Source organism: Syngnathoides biaculeatus, chromosome 8 (genome assembly GCF_019802595.1).
Source record: "Syngnathoides biaculeatus isolate LvHL_M chromosome 8, ASM1980259v1, whole genome shotgun sequence".
In the NCBI taxonomy this organism is placed as follows: domain Eukaryota; kingdom Metazoa; phylum Chordata; class Actinopteri; order Syngnathiformes; family Syngnathidae; genus Syngnathoides; species Syngnathoides biaculeatus.
The window spans coordinates 7342451-7360782 of NC_084647.1; the positions used below are offsets into that span (position 1 = coordinate 7342451).

Sequence of the window (18332 nt, forward strand, 5' to 3'; positions counted from 1 at the left end):
GGCCATCAAAAACAAGGTTTTCTTAGGGGTGTCAAACACATTTTTGTCACGAGCCACGTTGTACTTACAGTTTACCTCGTTATGGCTGTGAAACGATAAAAATCTTAAACCGCCTCATCATTTTTGCACATGAAATTTATGAACTCGTTTTGGAATCATAAATCAAGGGGGGTTCTCATTGTGGTTTGCTAACACAAAAATGCTTGTTAAATCCCAACCTTATCATTTATGATATGACTGTGAAATTTTGGTACAGATTTGAACAAGAACAAAAATTCTGGAAGCTGATGCACATGATTTGCCACAGCGGGCCAGATAAAATCCATTCTGCGGGCCAGATCTGGCCCCCGGGCCTTGAGTTTGACACCTGTGCCTTAAGGTGTCTTTATACTCCCGCGCTCGCTCGCACGGCCGGCAACACCCGCATTCTGTCATGTAATGGACGCCCTCACCCCTCACTGGGCTCAATATACACGATCTAAGCCGCTGCCATATTGATGAATAATAACGTGCAGGTTGAACATTAACAGCTCTCAAATCAAACTATTAAACTAAAATAATGACTCACTTCAAATGTATGGCACTTGCCGGCTGTATACAGCATGTTGACAGTTATGAATTATGAGCCTCGGCGGTTTTGGGTGGTATATTTCTAATAACAGGTAGAGAAAGTTATGAGCTATTTTTACAATCACAAATATTCGCTTAGCATATCCATTAGCAAGCCACTCTGGATTTTTAAATCATATTATGAAAATTGTTCACATTTTGAATTTCAGTACAAGGTTTGTGAATAAAAACATGGAAATTAAAACAAATAGTAGAAAAAGTCATCTTTTATTGATAATTGCCTATAAAGGATGCCACAATGTCACATTTATGTTTCCATACACAAAGTAACTTGATGGGAATGAATTAGTTTGGGGAGTTGGGATGACAGGCGGCTACAAACAGGAAGTGCCTGAAACGAACAGGAAGTGCTCCCGATGATGCACTTGGGGGTCCATCTGCGCACACACACACACACACACACAACACACACACACACACACACACACACACACACACACACAAAACAACCAATCAGTACAGCGGAAGGAGTCCTAACTAGCGCAGTTTGGACATTGTAGCGGAAGGACCCGGAACACATACCGGGAAGAGCGAAAATCCACAGATAAGAGACACATAATTACAGGAAAATTTATATATATGTTTTTGTTTTTTTTTTTTTTTTTGGGTGAGTGCAGCCGTTTGTCTCAACGTGCCCTGCGATTGGCTGACGACCTGTTGAGGGTGTTACCCCACCCGCCTCCTGCCCATCGACACGTGGGACAGGCTCCAGCGCTCCCCGTCACCCTTGTGAGGATAAGCGGCTAAGAAAATGGACGGATGGGTTTTAGGGCAGCACGGTGGTCCAGCTGGAAAGCGTTGGGCTCACAGTTCTGAGGTCCCGGGTTCAATCCCAGCCCCACCCATGTGAAGTCTGCATGTTCTCCCCGTGCCTGTGTCGCTTTTCTCCGGTTTCCTCCCACAACCCCAAAACGTGCGACATTAATCGGACACTCCAAATTGCCCATAGGTGTGACTGTGACTCCAACGTTTGTCTCGATGTGCCCTGCGATTGGCTGGGGACCAATTCGGGGTGTACCCCGAATCCTGCCCGTTGACAGCTGGGATGGCCGTCAGCACTCCCCGCAACCCTTGTGAGGATAAGCAGCTAAGAAAATGGATATTTTGGGGAAAAAAAGTAACTGCAAATGGTGAATCCGCAGTTCTTGGGGCTCCACTGGGGTACTGTACAGTATATCCATCTCACGTTTGATATAACTTTTATGTACACAGATGTGTAATATTTGTTTTTACGTGTGGATGTTGGGGTGGGGTGGGGGGGGGGGGGGGGGGGAACTAACCAGTGGTCTACGTCGGCATCCTCGAACTGTCCCGCCTCGGGGTCGGCGTCCACCTCCATGCCCTCTGCGCACGCGCACGCGCACACACACACACACACACCACACACACACACACACACTTTTACACGTCGGGCCGGCCAGCGTCAAACATCTCGATCACGCCGCGCCGGCTCCACCTTCCGCCTCACCTTCGCAGCGCGCGTCGCCCTGCTCGGTGCGCACGCCGCCCATGTGGTAGCGCTGCGCCACGCTGCGCGCCAACATGCCCTCCAGCCGCTCCAGCGTGGCCTGGCCCTCCTGGGTCAGCGCCGACAGGCCCTCGTCGCACGTGTAGAACGTCGGGATGTCGGCGTGGCCGTGCTCTGATTGGGACGGGAACACGCCTGCGGTTTAAAAGGGACGACGGTTGCCACGGTGACAAGGCGAGTCGCTCTTACCGGCCTCTGTAAGGACACGCAAGGAAAGACAATTGATTGATTGACTTCATTATCAATCACGGTGGGCAAGTTTGGCAGGAAATGACCTCATTCACTATTCGCCAACTGGAATCGAGGTGCAGCGTGTATTCGTCAAGTACCGTAATTCCCGGCCGACACCTGGTTATAATCGTCCCCCAGTACACTTGTAAAGGAAATACCATTCGGTACGTACGTACGCCGCAGCTGTGTAAAAGCCGCAAGTGCCCACATTGAAACACGAGATATTTACAAAGACGGTACACAGAAAGAGTTTAACGCTAGCGCCATGCTACTGCTAACGCTGTTGCCGCGCTACCTGTTAGGGCTAACCCTGTGCTAACGTGTTTCAGTGATATTTCCCAGAAAGTTTTATTACAACTGGCCCTGCTAGCTCAGTGCTAGCATTAGTGCTCGTGCTAGCACCGCGCTAGCGTTATGTTAGCGTGTAATCACCGCTAAGTTAGCGCCGCGCTACCACTAGCAGGGCTGGTCAAAATAAAAACCGGTAAATAGCATTGAGACACGCTATTAACACAGCAGCAACACGCTAGCACAGCACTAACACTAGCGCTAACGCCGCGCTACCGCTAATGCTAGCAGGGCCAGTTAAAATAAAACTTACCAGTAAATATCACTGAGACGTGGCAGTAACACAGCAGCAACACGCTAGAACAGCGCTAGCACCAGCGCAGTGCTAACAGGGCCTGTAAAAGTCACTTCCTCGGCAAATATATTCCACCGGTCTCATTCTTCCCTTTTCCGCTCGAGTGCGCCCCCGTGCGGCCGTTGGGGGAGGGGGGGGGGGAGAGAATTGCACAAATTAGCCGCACCACTGCATAAACTGCAGGGTTGAAAGCGTGTGAAAATAGTCGCGGCTTATAGGCCGGAAATGATGGTATTTATTTTCCTGGTGAGAGACGAGAGCCTGCGCTTCCTTTTAGTAGGTTGGCTCCTCATTTGGACGCGACAATTTTCTCTGGACCAGCGTCAAAATGCTCTTAAACAGCTAGTAGCGAATGAGTCAATTCGTGTGGCCAAGTCGATATAAAAACAACAAAATCATTTTGGTAAGTAACACTTGATTGACATGGTGGGTTAGTCACGATGGGCGATCGTCGGCCAGCGTGTACCGAAGTGCGTCCGACTCACCGGCCTCCTCCACGTCGTACTCTTCCCCTTCAAAGTCGTTGTCGGAGTCGTCCTCGTCCTCGGGATCGGGATGCAGCGCCTGACACTCGCACATGGCCGCAAACATGGACTCCACTGGACGCCGACCCGTGTGGGCAAACGGATTAAAGGACCAGAAGAGCGGATGGGACTGACAACCCCCCCCCAAATCCCAAGACGGCACGAAAACTTTAAACAACAAACTCACGTGCTGCTTTGTCACCGGGCACGAAGCGGATCTCGGTGATGCCGCCTTCCTCGTCGTCATTTCCACCGCCATCGTTATCCTCCTCCTCCTCATCCTCACTCCCCACTCCATCATCCTCTTCGTCAGCCGCCTTTTCCGCCATTTCTGCCTCGTTGTCCTCTGAAAGGACGGAAGCATATTGTTCGCCGTCTGAACATTTATTCCACATCTTAAAGGTCCACAGTCAAGCACACCCACTGTGTTCACAAAGAGGACACCTCAAACACATTAGTAAGATATGTAACTAGTGAGGAGTCGGAAAAAAATTGCCAAATGAGAAAACTGATGCTCTGTGTGTTTGAACATTGCCTGTGGAGTCCCTCAGGGGTCAATCTTGGGTCTCAAACTGTTTATATTATATGCTAATGACCGGTGTAAGAGATTGGAACAGTATTATAGCGCTACAAAATTCAGAAGTGAGGTAATTCAAATTATGGTTTAAAAATTAATACATTATCTTTGAATCCAAGCAAAAATAATGCTACTTTTGAATTTGCATTAAAATTTCACAAGCGGGATGACTTCATATTTTCCACTAGTCATTGTTTTGTCTATACAGTACAACCTCAGTTCTCGACCACAATCCGTTCCAGATGCGATTTGCTCGGAAACCGAATCGATATTTCTCATGTCTGTGTACAGAGGCTGCGTTATACACAATAAAAACGCACGTCGTGGATCGGCTGGTCGGGCCGCGCTCGTTATGTTATTACCGGGTTTTTTCGCGGTGCGTTCGAATTCCCCAGAACAGCGCGCGTCGTGGGTCAGCTGATCAGGCCGCACGAGTTATGTTTGAGTTTTTTCGGCGGCGTGGGAAATTCACCACAAACCGCGTCGTGGATCAGCTGGTCGGCCCGCTTTGTTATTTCCGGGATTTGTCGCACGTGTTTGAGTACAGATTTTCGGTCAAACACACAAAAACAACAACAACAACAACAAAAAAAAAAAATCTCAAAATTTTCGTTCGAAAACCGATTTGTTCGAGAACGGAGTATTCACTGTATCTACGCATGTCATACTGTGTAATTGTTGACAACTGCTTAATTGCACTTATTAATTTCTAGCACTTCACAAGTAGTCTTGCTACTAAATTAGCACCCAGACGTCAACTAGTGCAGTTTTGGCCCACGGGTAACATAATTTCTCTCCTGACTATCAAATTTCTCCAACTAGCGTGCAGAAATCATGCAGATATTTTTGTCCATTTTGAGTCACCATCCTCACATTGCTCTCATGTATTATCGGACTTTAAATTATGTATAGCTAAGAAAAGGCGGGGCCACCTGTTGCCGAGCCGACCTATCGAATTATTTGATTACTCAGCAATCATTCTCGAAAGTCTTTCTGCGGTCGCAATGACGAACTGATAAATCCGAAGGAATGATCAGCAAACGGCGCGTGTCGAGGGTCCTGACCGTTGAGTTTTCCGTTGACCATGACGTAGAGATGTTCCTGGGGGTACGCGCTGACGTCTCTGGAGATGGCGTGCAGGCCGATGGTGGGGTACTCCAGGCAGAAACCCAAACCTGCCCCGTCGAACCATGACAGACGCCTGCAAAACAGTTCAGGAAAGCGTCAACTTGACCCCGCGATATTAATTATACCGTGAATGCCCGCTTCATCGCAGTTTCGACGAACTCGCACATCTTTTGGGGGGCTTTCGTCTTATTGGCTGACGTTTTGTGCTCTGGTCAAAACCACGGCTAACTAACGTTAACATACCGTAACTTCCGGCCTACAAGACGCGACTTTTTTTCCCCGCACGCTTTCAACCCTGCGGTTTATGCGGCTAATTTGTTCATTTTTTTTCCCCTAATGGCCCCAAAGCAGAAGAGGTAAGAGTGAGACCGGTGGAATATATGTGCCGAGGAAGTGACTTTTACCAGTGAAGCCCTGTTAGCGCTGCGCGAGTGCGTTACTGCCGTGTCTCACTTTTAAAACCGGCCCCGCTAGCGTGGCAACGCTAGGGTTCAACTCTCTGTGTACCATCTTTTTTTGTAAATATCTCATGTTTCAATGTGGGCACTTGCGGCTTTTACACAGGTGCGGTGTACGTATGTACCAAACGGTATTTCCTTGACAAATGTACTGGGTGAGGCTTATAACGAGGCGTGGTCTCACCTTACGGTACTCTTTTGGTGCAATCTCGGTGCCAAGGAACTACAATGGAACCAAGATTATACAGACCACGATAAAGCATTGGATAAAATGGACCATCAGGACTACTAGTTTCAAGTTTCAGTATTAGCTGCTAGTTGTTGCGCTATGTATTTCCAGGGTCGCAGGTATACAAATATGACTCGATCCAACTCCAAAAGACGTGCCTCCCGGGCCTTCGTGGTAGCCATTTTGATTGAATTGACATGGCGGCCATGTTATGATAGTTATACAGGGAGTCCTCGCTCGGTCTACGACTGAGACCCGTTCCTAGAGTATCGACTTAACTCGAATTTCGACTTAAGTCGGCTACCACCATTAAAGTCAGAATTTACATCAAAATACTTTGTATAACGAACAAATTTACTGAAATGAACAAGATGACGTACTTAGCATTACTGCTGAGTGGTGGATGGAGAAGAAGAAGAAGAAGAAGGGGAGGCGGTGCTTAGCTCATGCCAAGGAACCTGGTCCTCAATCTTCTCCATCTCGACAAGTATCGGAGAACCTTGTTTTGTGATCACTGTAGCCGACGTAGGACCGGAACCCTTCACATTCGCTAAAATACGGGCTTTGTCTTTAATAATTGTCGCCACGGTCGACCGACACGGTGGTGTTGGCATCTCTCCTTTCTCCAATCTTTTTATGATTGAGCTTCGTTTCCACGGTAATGGATTCTCTTTTGGCTGCAGAAGCATTGCTAAAAGACTTTTTTGGCCATAGTGTCTAAAAAGGAGGGCGAAAAATGCAAAGATCCTCCCGGCGCACGAACACAGACTAGCATTAGCCAGACGGGGACTGGCGTTGTACAGTCGAAATGTCTTAGGTCGAGACCGTTTTAACCCGAGTGCAGTGGAAAGCAAGAGAGTGTCGTGGCTAAGGTGTTACCGGAGGAATACAAACAAAAACTCACAAGTTGAAATACTTCCCCCATCCCCTCGCAAGCCATTCACCTTTGGCAACTGATTTGGAAGTAGGAGGCACACTAATTCCACTTGAAAGCGACTCGCCTACGATTAGCACAATGTCAGCAGGCTTGGAAACGATTTGAAACTTTCAAACATTTTCAAGCTTAGTTAATAACTTTGTACAGTTTTGGGCGTTTTAGACAATGACAAAACAAGTACGGTACAAGATCATGGGTCCATATGGACTGAAAAAGGGGCTTCAATGTAACGGAAAATCGGGTGAAATAAGACTGTTCTGTGGAAGACTCGCAGTCCACTGGAATGAGGAGAGGAGGCCTAAATCGGTTTGGGTTTCGTCCATTTTTAATTCCCTTGGGATTGGGTTCTCGGCTCTGAAAAAAAGGTTTACTTTAGTACAGGATAAGATAAAGAGAGTAATTTAACTCCAAAACCAAGTGACTGGGAATTTAAACCTTAGCGTAGTTCAAATTTGGACTTTCCGACGATGGCGACAGCAAAAGTTCCGCTTGCCGAGGTCGACATTTTTGTGGCCCGGCTGTCAATCTTCCAGTTAAACATCAAGCGCGTTGGACAATAGCAAAAAGTCACCATGAAATATTTCTTCGGGTTGGAAATGAATGAAAATGCGGGAAAGAAGCGTTTGACGACGGCAAGCGCCGCCGACTCACGTTTCGGCGACATAGAGCGTCCCGTTGCCCAGCTTGTGTCCGTCCATGACGGCCGCCGTGTCGGCCTGCTGGAGCCGAACTCCCTCGGTGGGAGGCCGCAGGTTCTTCAGCAAAACCATCGAGCCGCCGACAACAAGCTCACCGCTTAGCTTAGCTTAGCGCGTGGGTGGAGCGCCACAAATCCAGAGCGTTTATCGATTCAGCCCGCCGACATGAAACAGCCAAGCCGGGCTGCGCGTGGTCTTACGTGGCTCAAAGAACCGAACTCGGCGTGTGGTCCACAAAAACCCGAGACGGAAGAAATTCGTTCCGCGTGAAACGCTCGCCGATTAGCTAAGATGCCGCTACAAGTGGGACGTTATTTGAGCTCTTCGGGAGATCTCGCGAGACCTCCCACGTGACCGTCATAATAGGTACGGTAAAGTATTTTCCTTCCAAAATGCAGTACACTGCTCAGTTACAATAACTTTCGAGATTTAAAAAATATATATATTAGCTTTTCAGGGTGTTTGTGTTCACTTTCAATAATGTGCAAACGGTCTGTAATTTCATATTTTTCCATCGATTTTTGCTTCTTTTACTGCAGTTTTCAACATTAATTCTTGACTTGTTTACTGGATAAACCTTCATCCGTCCATTTTCTGAGCCGCTTATCCTCAGTAGGGTCCCGGGAGTGCAAACGGTCTGTAATTTAATACTTCTTCCCTAGATTTTTGCTTCTTTTACTGCAGTAAACATTCATCCGTCCATTTTCTGAGCCGCTTATCCTCAGAAGGGTCGCAGGAGTGCAAACGGTCTGTAATTTAATATTTTTTTCCTCGATTTTTGCTTCTTTTACTGCAGTTTTCAACATTAATTCTTGTTTACTGCAGTAAACGTTCATCCATCCATTTTATGACCCGCTTATCCTCAGAGGGGTTGTGGGAGTGCAAACGGTCTGTAATTTAATATTTTTTTCCTCAATTTTTCCTTCTTTTACTGCAGTTTTCAACATTAATTCTTGTCTTGTTTACTGCAGTAAACATTCATCTGTCCATTTTCTGAGCCGCTTATCCTCAGAAGGGTTGCGGGAGTGGAAACGGTCTGTAATTTAATACTTTTCCCCTCAATTTTGGCTTCTTTTACTGCAGTTTTCAACATTAATTCTTGTTTACTACAGTAAAGATTCATCCACTTTCTGAGCCGCTTATCCCCAGAAGGGTCGCGGGAGTGCTAGAGCCAATAGAAAATAGCACTAAATTTTTTATGTTCACAACTTTTCCAAACCACAAAACAGAGAATAGTTGTCAGTAAATAACAGATTCCCCGAAATTATGCGGGAAAAGTCAAATTTGCCAATGCCGAACCAAGAATATGCAATTATTGTAAATTCGCTGTAAATTCCACAAAATGACGGCAAAGCAACATTCTTACATTAGATTTTCAAAAAAAGAAAACAGTAAACAAGTGAATTTTTGTCTTAGCTATTTTATAAAACGTAAAATCATTTTGAAAACTGTTCCGTGACACCTTTATTTTACTGACACGGTTGGTCGCGATGACATCTACCCAGTGGTGTCCTTTGCACACGTGAAAACTGCCTTGGACTCTTTTCACGTCAGAGAAAAAAAAAAAAGGAATTTTTAACAACATTCCTTTATTTTTATTTTTTACAAAACTAAAACATGGCAGGATTTAAACAAAAGCGACATCACAGCTGGAAAACGGAGCTCAACCCAAAACAGACCATGACGCAGATCGAGTTCCTGGAGTGGGATCGACGTACTTCCAGGATTCACAACAGTTTTTACTTTTTAACATTTGACATTCAGAAAACCGGTGCCGCTTCCCACCAGCAGATGAATTTTCCAAAATGTTCTCGTCCTTTAGTGCAAAACACAAACAGTATTATCAGTCTTGTGCGTTCCAAAATGTGCGGGATGCCTGCGAAGCACACGTAACCACGCGTGTCGTCATCTGAACACGGCGGTTTGCGATGACCGTTAACGCCACGCAGGCCTACCAGAAACATTTGTCATTGCTTTCAGATGCCCAAGATGGCAGCAGAGCACTTTTCTTTTTATTAGACAAGTCTATGTCCTGACTCAATGAAGCTCCTCACCTCAGTTGAACATGAACATTCGCTTTCAACAACAACAACAACAAAAAAAAAAAAATAGACCACTTTCCCCGAAAACACGTGAACAGGCAAATTTGCACATTCCGGACTGCAAATGTGCGAAGATTCACTGCGATTCCAACCTTCTGGATGGCGCCAAAGTACGGAGGTAAATATGTGCCACCAGGATTTGAATTTGAAATGTAAATTGGTCACATTTTTAATAGTTGCTACAATTCGCTGTCTAAAATTCACCGTCTGTGCCACCAGGCAGGGTTACTTCAGGTCAGAACCGAACAGCCAGCCAATCCAGTTAAGCTTTCGGAGTAAGTGACGTCACATGACTAAGAAAACGCAACTGCGATTGGCTGGGTGCTGGGATCTGACCTGAAGTAACCCTGCCTTCTTAATACTGAATTTAGACGGCGAATTGTTGCTCACTATTGAAAATGTGATCACTTTACATTTCAAATTCAAATCCTGGCGGCACATATTTACTTCCATACCAAAGACTTTTATATTACAAAAGCCTTTGGCCTAAGTACAAAAACTGTGAATTTTTCTCATTGAATACCAAAGGAAAGGCTCCTGAAAATTACCAATACCCAATAGTAGCTACGCGATAGTATAAATGTCGCAAAATGGGAGCAAAGCAACATGGAACCGCTTTGGCCTTAACACAAAAATAGCCAAATAAGAGTTTCTCTAGTGACTAATGGAGGTTTGTAAAAAAAATAAAATAAAAAAAAAAATAAAATGCTAACATGAATTTGTGGATGCTGAACAGTAAAAGCGAGCACTTCGCACCCTTGTGAGGATGAGCGACTTGGAAAATGGAGATGGACACTGTACTGGAGGCTGAACTTGGTTTGCTTTTAGTCCCCGTTGTGGGGCTTCAGCTGCCCAGCCCGGGGAACACGTCAGTGAGGGTGGGCTGTCGCTTTTGGGGCGGGGGGACGGACGCTTGTCGAGAGGAGGAGGAGGAGGAAGAGGGCGGGGACTGAAGGGAGGTTCTCGTACTCTGGGTGCTGGCGCCGGGTGTTCCGGGTCTGAGCTGGTAGGCGTTGGCCGAGCCTTTGCTGCGGTCCGTGCGTCGCTGCGTCTGCTCCTGGTCGAACTCCTTCTGGAGGAGCAGCGCCATCTGCCGGTCGGCCTTCTCCTGCTGACGCCGGCTCTCCAGCTGGGCCTCCAGTTTTGCCTGCAGCCCCAGCGCGCCCCCTAGAGGCGGGGGAGCCGACGAGGAGGGAGAGGAGGGGGAACAGTAGCGCCCTCTCTTGGTGAGGGCGTCATCGACTTCCGCGCTCTTCCTCTTGGACGTCCCTTCGTCGGCGTGATGGATCCCGCGTCGTCGCGTTTCCAGCTGAGAGGCCGGACCGGGACAGGCGGGTTCCGCGGGGTCCCGCCGAGTCCTGAAGACGTCCGCCTGATGGAGGCCCTCCCCGCCGGAGACCAAAATGTTCTCCTCGAAGACAAAAAGGCAGCAGTGCAACAATCGGCTTCCCTCCATAAATCACACACTTTATGGACATGTTTTTTCAAAGAAATTATCATAAAATAATTAGAGTCATACATTCGAAAAATACATTTTAAATAATTAAAATCTGATGATTTAGGTTTTTGGACTTCTTGGATACGTTTACATTTTAAGGATTGATATAATCAAAATACATTAAAAAGTGGCTTTTTAACTAATTCAAATAATTGTTTAATATTCGATATTATCTACTTGTTGCATTTTTACAATGATTAACTGCATTAAAATACTGTATATTAAAAAAGTACATTATTGTAGTTGTGAAATTACATTTGATTGCATGTTTTTTTTTAACTAAAATAATTTGAATTTAAGGAATTAAAAGCAAAGCAATACCTTTAAATGAAATTCCTTTTAAAAAATAGAATTAAATTAAAAATACATAAGAAAATGTGAGATTTATTTAAGATCCAATAAATCCTTGATTTGATACATTTTACGCTTTTTAAAGTTCCATTATTTCCTCCAGAATCATAAAATAATTCTGATTATAAAGAGACAGGTGGCAGATTGTATTAAAATCTTTAGTTAAGTTTGACTCGTTACAATGACAATAAATATGTTCTTATTCAGATGATTTTTTTTTTTTTTTGGGGGGGGGGGGGGTGTGGAACTAACCTTGTTCGAAAACAAAGTGGAAGCCGAGCGGCAGTCCGACGGCTCCGACTTGGACGGAAGTCGGCACAAGAACCTGAAAACAGACACACGGGCTGTAAACGCTTGGAGAAGATCACGCCGCATCCCGCCGAGACGGTTGCTCGTTTTTTTTTTTTTTTTTTTTTTTTTTTTGGGGGGGGGGGGGGGGAGAACAGACGTTACGATTGGCTGCTTGCAAAGACGAGATGTTTGATCTTAAAATGCGTTTTGTTTTTCTCCTCTGCTAAAATGAGGCGCTTACTTGTCTATGCATCCCGTGCTGGCCTTCCTCCTGGCTGGAGTAACGTCGCCGGGCGCAGCGTTCTGCGACAAAAAGTGAAAAAGGTGCAAGATGATGGATTTGCTAGAACGGACAAGTTCAAGGTACCACTCGTCTCGCCTGAAGTCAGCAAGGCAAACAAGATGGTGGCAAAAAGCTATGCATCTATTGATATTTTTAGCCGCTTATCCTCACAAGGGTCACGGGGAATGCTGGAGCCTATCCCAGCTGTCAATGGGCAGGAGGCGGGGTACGCCCTGAACTGGTCGCCAGCCAATCGCAGGGCACATGGAGACAAACACACCTAGGGACAATTTAGAGTCCTCAATTCATGTTGCATGTTTTTGGGATGTGGGAGGAAACCGGAGTGCCCACCCGGAGAAAAGCCACGCAGGCGCGGGGAGAACACGCAAACTCCACACAGGCAGACCACACCGTGCCGCCGCAAAGGGCAAAGCATCTCAACTAACTCGCGTCATAATATCTCGGCAACAACACATGGCAAGACGGCGCCTTTGACCAAACAAAGAGTTGAGCCGAACACGGGAAGTCTCCAAAGACCGGCGCTGACCCACCAGCTGCTTGCTGAGCATCCTGGCCAGGATCTCGTCTTCCACCCTCCTCCTCTGCTCGTCCAGCAGGACCTTCTCCTCTTCGGCCAGCAGCCTGTGGATGTACTCCTCGCTGGCCCGACGCTCCTCCTCGTCCAGCTCTCGTTTCTCCTCGGACAGCTGACGACGACGACACCAAATCACGAGTGTTGACCAAATCGCATTCAAAGTTCTCCTTTATGCCTGGATCGACTACAGGATTTTAGCCCCGATATTGGACCCAAAGTATTTTTGGGGGGAAAAACACGACTTCTTGTCATGTGACATAATGCATGACTAAGAGTGTAGCTGCCATAAGCGTCAGTTGCTCATACTAAAGTGAATTTCATTGATTTATTTGAATTAAAAAGTCATTTATGTTCTTGTTATTTCATGGTTATATAGCGGAACTTTGTTCACCAACGTTGTCGGTGTCAGGACGTTTATTTTGGTGCGCTTCCTCTACACTACCCGAGAGTTAGATTAGAATAGAATAGCAAGAGAAGCAAGAAGAATACCGTCATTTACGGCCTATAAGCCGCGCCGTTTTTCACAGGCTTTCAACCCTGCGGTTAATGCGGCTAATTTGTGCATTTTTCCTAACGACCGCACGACGGCACTCGAGCAGAAAAGGTCAGAGTGAGACCGGTGGACTATATGTGCCGAGGAAGTGACTTCTACCGGTCCAGCCCTGTTAGCGCTGCGCTAGCGTGATACTACCGTGTCTCAGTTTTTGTTTTTGTTTTTTTTTTAACCAGCCTTGTTAACGCGGCACTAGCGTTAGCGCGGCGGCACTAGCGTTAAACTCTCTGTGTACCGTCTTTGTAAATATCTCGTGTTTCAATGTGGGCACTTGCGGCTTTTACACAGGTGCGGCGTACGTACGTACCAAACGGTATTTCCTTTACAAATGTACTCGGTGAGGCTTATAACCAGGTGCCCACTGTAGGCCGGGAATTACGGTAAATGAACTCCGTTTGGTCAGAAGGTCCATGATGTGTCTTTATTGTTTTTGGTGTTTTTGTCATTTATTTGTCTAATACGGATTGAATCTGTATTTCTTTTCTTTTTGCGTCTAGTTCTTACAGCATCCAAGCATCTTGGCATATCAGCAGACGAGCTTGTTGACGTGCTGACGTGTTGATGAAGGCCCGTGAAAAAGGAGCACCTTGTCCTGAGTGACTGAGTGGGAGTTAAAAACGGTTCGGCCCAACAATTTTTGGGATACCGTCCATGTCGTGTGACATATCAACGACGACTCTCCAACAGCGCAGTTCGACATCGACCGGGAGGGTTGCGCATTACGACGGGCGCGTCGCCTCCTGTGTTTGCTGTTGTCGACATTTCTTAAATTGCACAAACCAATGTTTACCGCAGCTTTAGTGCCCTGGTGTCAAACTCAAGGCCCGGGGGCCAGATCCGGCCCGCTACGTGATTTTTATGTGGCCCGTGAAGCCAAATCCAGAGTGTCAATTTCAATTATTGTTGTAAAGATTTTGTACAAAAATTTCAAATCGCCATGAATCATACATGATAACCAAAAAAAACAATTACAATAGTGACCGTGGCACAGTGCTAGATGACTTGATGATTATTAATTATTGATCAAGAAGGCAGCGGCTTAGATGGTATATTGAGCCGGTGAGGGCGTCCATCACATGACACAATGCGGGTGTTGCCGGGGGTGTGCGTGTGTGTAAAGAGACCTTAAGGTACAGGTGTCAAACTTGAGGCCCGGGGACCAGATCTGGGCCGCCGCATGATTTTATGTGGCCCACGGAGGCAAATCACGTGTATTACCTTCCATGATTTTTTTTTTTGGTTCAAATCTGTACCAAAATTTCAAATTGTCACTATAAATGATAACGTTGAGATATTACAAGCATTTTTTTGGTTACCAAACATGAATAGCTGAAAAATACATTCCCCTGTATTTCTGATTCCAAAAGTAGATCATAATTTCATGATGTAAATATGATGAGACGCATAAATATTTGCATTGTTTCACCTTCACGTCACACCCCTATGAGATGAGGTGAAACCGGAACCACAATGTGGTCCACAAGAAAAAAAAAAAAAAAAATGGGGTTTGACACCCGAGCTTTAGTGCATGATTTGATGAGTGACATTTTATGGCGGCAGCGTGACAAAGTGCGACTTACTTTGCTGATCTGGTCCTGATATTCCTGTCTCAGCTCTCCGGGCTGACTCACCTTCGGGGAAAAAACTAGCGCGCAGACACACACACAATATACATGAGCTCAAAACCTTCAGGTGACAACGGTGCACCAGAGTTATTACGGGACGGTACCCGCCAGGCCGCAGCCGTCGTCGGCGTCCTGGCCGCTGAGGCGCCGCTGGCAGTGCAGCGGGAAGCTGACCTGGATGCGTTCCCACAGCTTTTGGTCGACCAGCGTCTTGTTCTTGTTGTGCTGCCGGGCCCACGTGGACACGCGCCGGCGGCACACGGGGCAGTACAGCGTGCTCTTGTACACCGAGTCCAGGAAGCAGGCCTGAACGCAAAAGCCCACGCCGGACATCGAACGTCACTGCCATTTGTGCGGTTTTGCGAGCAACTGGCTCATTTTGTTTGGTTTTTTCGTCAACGTTATTTTGTCTGTCGTCACCTTGCAGAAGGTGTGCATGCAGGGCAACGTCACGGGCTCCAGAAACATCTCCAAACACACGGGACACAGGCAGTCATCCAGGGAGAGGGCCTCTTCTCCCTCGGCCGTGCCCTTCTTCCCCTCGCCTTTCCCGCCCGACGGGCTCGGGACCGCCGCCTCGGCATCCGGATCCGGCGGCATCATCCCCCCGCCTCGCCCTCGTTTCCCCTCCTGAGTGGCCCGTCGAGGCTGGAGGGGGGTGGAGTGAACACTGCTCCTGTAAACCACAAAAAAAGACAACAAAAGGCCATCGAACGTGAATTACAGCAAACACTTCCTGGAAATATGCAACTTTTTTTTTCTCCTGAAAATATACAACCATATTTTAGGGGAAATATTCAACTTTTCACTAAAATATGACTTCACCTGTATATTTTTTTTCCAGACCTTTTTTGTGGAAAAGTACAACTTTATTCAGGAATATGCAGCCATCCATTTTCGTTGCCGCCTATCCTCACGAGGGTCGCGGGGAGTGCTGGAGCCAATCCCAGCTGTCAACGGGCAGGAGGCGGGTGGGGTACACCCTGAACTGGTCGCCAGCCATTCGCAGGGCGCAGAGAGACAACCAGCTGCACTCACAATCACACCAAGGGACAATTTAGTGTTCAATTAATGTTGCGTGTTTTTGGGGATGTGGGAGGAAACCAGAGTGCCCACCCGGTTAAAAACCCACGCAGGCACGGGGAGAGCATGCAAACTCCACATAGGCAGGTCCAGGATCGAACCCAGGACCTCAGAGCTGTGAGGCCAACGCTTTACCAGTTGATCCACAGCAGTAATTTCCTACCTTTATTGAGGCGAGGAATACATTTTATAAATGAAAATGTCACAAATAATTAGTGCATGAACTTACTGGCAGTCACTCTGCCTCACTGGCATCAACAGATGATCAAACATGTATATTATCTCATCAATTATTATTGTATATATATTTTTAGAGCAATTTACAGTAAATAAACAGATCATTTAAATGGAAACATTGCTCGATTTTATGATCAGAATTTGTTATTGGTTATCTTTTTTTTTTTTAACTCTCTGATCGCCCCCAAAAATCCTTATTGATTTTAAAGCAGAGTATTAATTTTGGAGACACTGCAGGTTTATACAAGCTCAAACTAAACACTTTTTTTTAACATAACTATAATCTTCTTCTCTTAAAAGTGTCGAACTGTCAAACACATGCTACGGGCAACATCGCCCCCTGGCTTGCATGCTGGATACATCCCAGTCTCAGATTTTAAGTGTCTAATTTTATTTTATTTTATTTTTTTGTCACACCACCGGTCTTGGTGCACTGTAACCCCAGCCAGGAAAGGCTGAAAATATTGCATCACTAATCCAATATTCCCCAGCTCAAAAGCAACACATAAATCACATTAGTTGCAAGAAGAGTGGCAGTAGAAATGTTAGCTGCTAAAATCAGGCGAACCACTGCAGTCGAGTTAGCATTGTTTGGCAAGTCATAACTTTTCCCCCGACAGAATACGAAACGGGAGCCTTTTAAAGAAAATATTCTTATATTCAAATGTTGCTGAACAAACGTGCATTACCTCTTGAGTCGTGTTCCCTCGACGTCTTTATTAGACGTTGCTAAAGTTCGCTGCTGGACAAAAACAAGCAGCAGTCAACTCTCATGCTAGCCCGGACACACGCCTCCCGCCGGGCCATACGCAGCCAACACTAGGGAGGAAATAACACCAGAGTGGTTATAAAAAACGGTTAAATTGATAAATGTCGTCGCCTCACACCGAGGAACTGACAAAATGTGTTTATTTGATTAATGTGAGGAGGAAAAATCCCTGCCATTACCCGCCCAATCCCACAAGTGACGTTTGCGCACGCGCAGTCGGCATCAGATGGAAACGTAAAGTATGACGAAGTGTCGGAAAGGGACGATGACAGGTTGAACATTAAAAAAAATCTTCAAACGATTTCATACATTGAAATGTCGTGCTATGTATAATGTATACACGTTGCAATAATAAGTCAATGCTAGTTATATCAATCATCCTTGTGTGAAACAATTGTAATCACTAAAAATGTCTTGTTTAGTTAAAATTTGGGAGTATCGTTACAAAAATACTATTTACACAGATGTAACAGGTATGCTGATTTCATATTAAATTTGTCTGAATATCTTTTATGCTGGTGTGTTTGTTGTGATATAATTTTACTAAAAATCACATGAATACATCAAATAAACTGTGCAGCCCATTTTTGTTGAGAAAATGTTCTTACCTGCTTGACTTGATCCCGTCATTTTTCATGTTAAGTATAAAATAGTGTTATCAATTCGCGAACGATTTTATTTTTTCAAAAAGGAATCCTTATGAAATGATTTGTTTTTCTTTGCTTGGCAATGTCACTCATTTCGGTGACTGACCAATCAGAACCCAGCCCCGTGCAGGAAGAGGAGGGACTTCATTCACTGTACTGCGCAATGTTCCCCCGCTACAACGCGGTTCACTTTGGGCAGCCTCCACGGATTTTTTTTTTTTTTGTAATTTTTTTACAGTGTAGCACGCTTATTTTATTTTTTTTATTTACAGTATATGAACGCAGAACGGGCGGCACAACTGGTAAAGCGTTGGCCTCACGTTTATGAGGTCCCATGTTTTATCCCAGACCCGCCTGTGTGGAGTTTGCATGTTCTAGGTGGTCTGTGTGGTTTTCTCCGAAAACTCCAGTTTCCTCCCACATCCCAAAAACATGCAACATTAATTGGATACTCTAAATTGCCCCTAGGTCTGATTGTGAGCGTACCTGTCTCCATGTACCCTGCGATTGGCTGGCAACCAGGTCAGGGCGTACCCCGCCTCCTGCCCGTTGACAGCTGGGATAGTCTCCAGCACACCCGTTACCCTTGTGAGGATAAGCAGCTAAGAAAATGGATGGATGCATGAATGCAGCACATTGTGTTCTGGATCCTGAATCGCTAAGGTAATCCGTTCATCGTGTTTTGCGTCTGAATTGTATAAGGGACTGTAGACCA

General features: G+C 46.0%; 2 protein-coding genes across 4 annotated transcripts; both read right to left on the reverse strand.

The window, feature by feature from the left end:
- Positions 1–818: 818 nt before the first annotated feature.
- On the reverse strand, positions 819–7923 carry clns1a (chloride channel, nucleotide-sensitive, 1A). The gene is made up of 7 exons (XM_061827443.1): positions 7537–7923; positions 5198–5334; positions 3744–3902; positions 3518–3631; positions 2099–2293; positions 1911–1974; positions 819–1007 (listed from the first exon to the last, which is right to left on the reverse strand). Coding segments are annotated over exons 1-7 (789 nt in total). The 5' UTR covers positions 7656–7923; the 3' UTR covers positions 819–1006.
- Positions 7924–9030: 1107 nt separating this feature from the next.
- On the reverse strand, positions 9031–17597 carry rnf168 (ring finger protein 168). 3 transcript variants are annotated; one of them, XM_061828116.1, is made up of 9 exons: positions 17579–17597; positions 16891–17020; positions 15302–15557; positions 14986–15187; positions 14837–14901; positions 12660–12815; positions 12067–12128; positions 11787–11859; positions 9149–11096 (listed from the first exon to the last, which is right to left on the reverse strand). In XM_061828116.1, exons 3-9 carry the CDS (start codon positions 15482–15484, stop codon positions 10530–10532), a joined length of 1308 nt encoding a protein of 435 aa, XP_061684100.1. In that variant the 5' UTR covers positions 15485–15557; positions 16891–17020; positions 17579–17597; the 3' UTR covers positions 9149–10529. The 3 variants fall into 3 exon arrangements, with proteins under 3 accessions (XP_061684101.1, XP_061684100.1, XP_061684099.1); XM_061828115.1 differs by lacking the exon at positions 17579–17597 and adding an exon at positions 17150–17261; XM_061828117.1 differs by lacking the exon at positions 17579–17597 and having other exon boundaries at positions 9031–11093; positions 16891–17192.
- Positions 17598–18332: the final 735 nt, after the last annotated feature.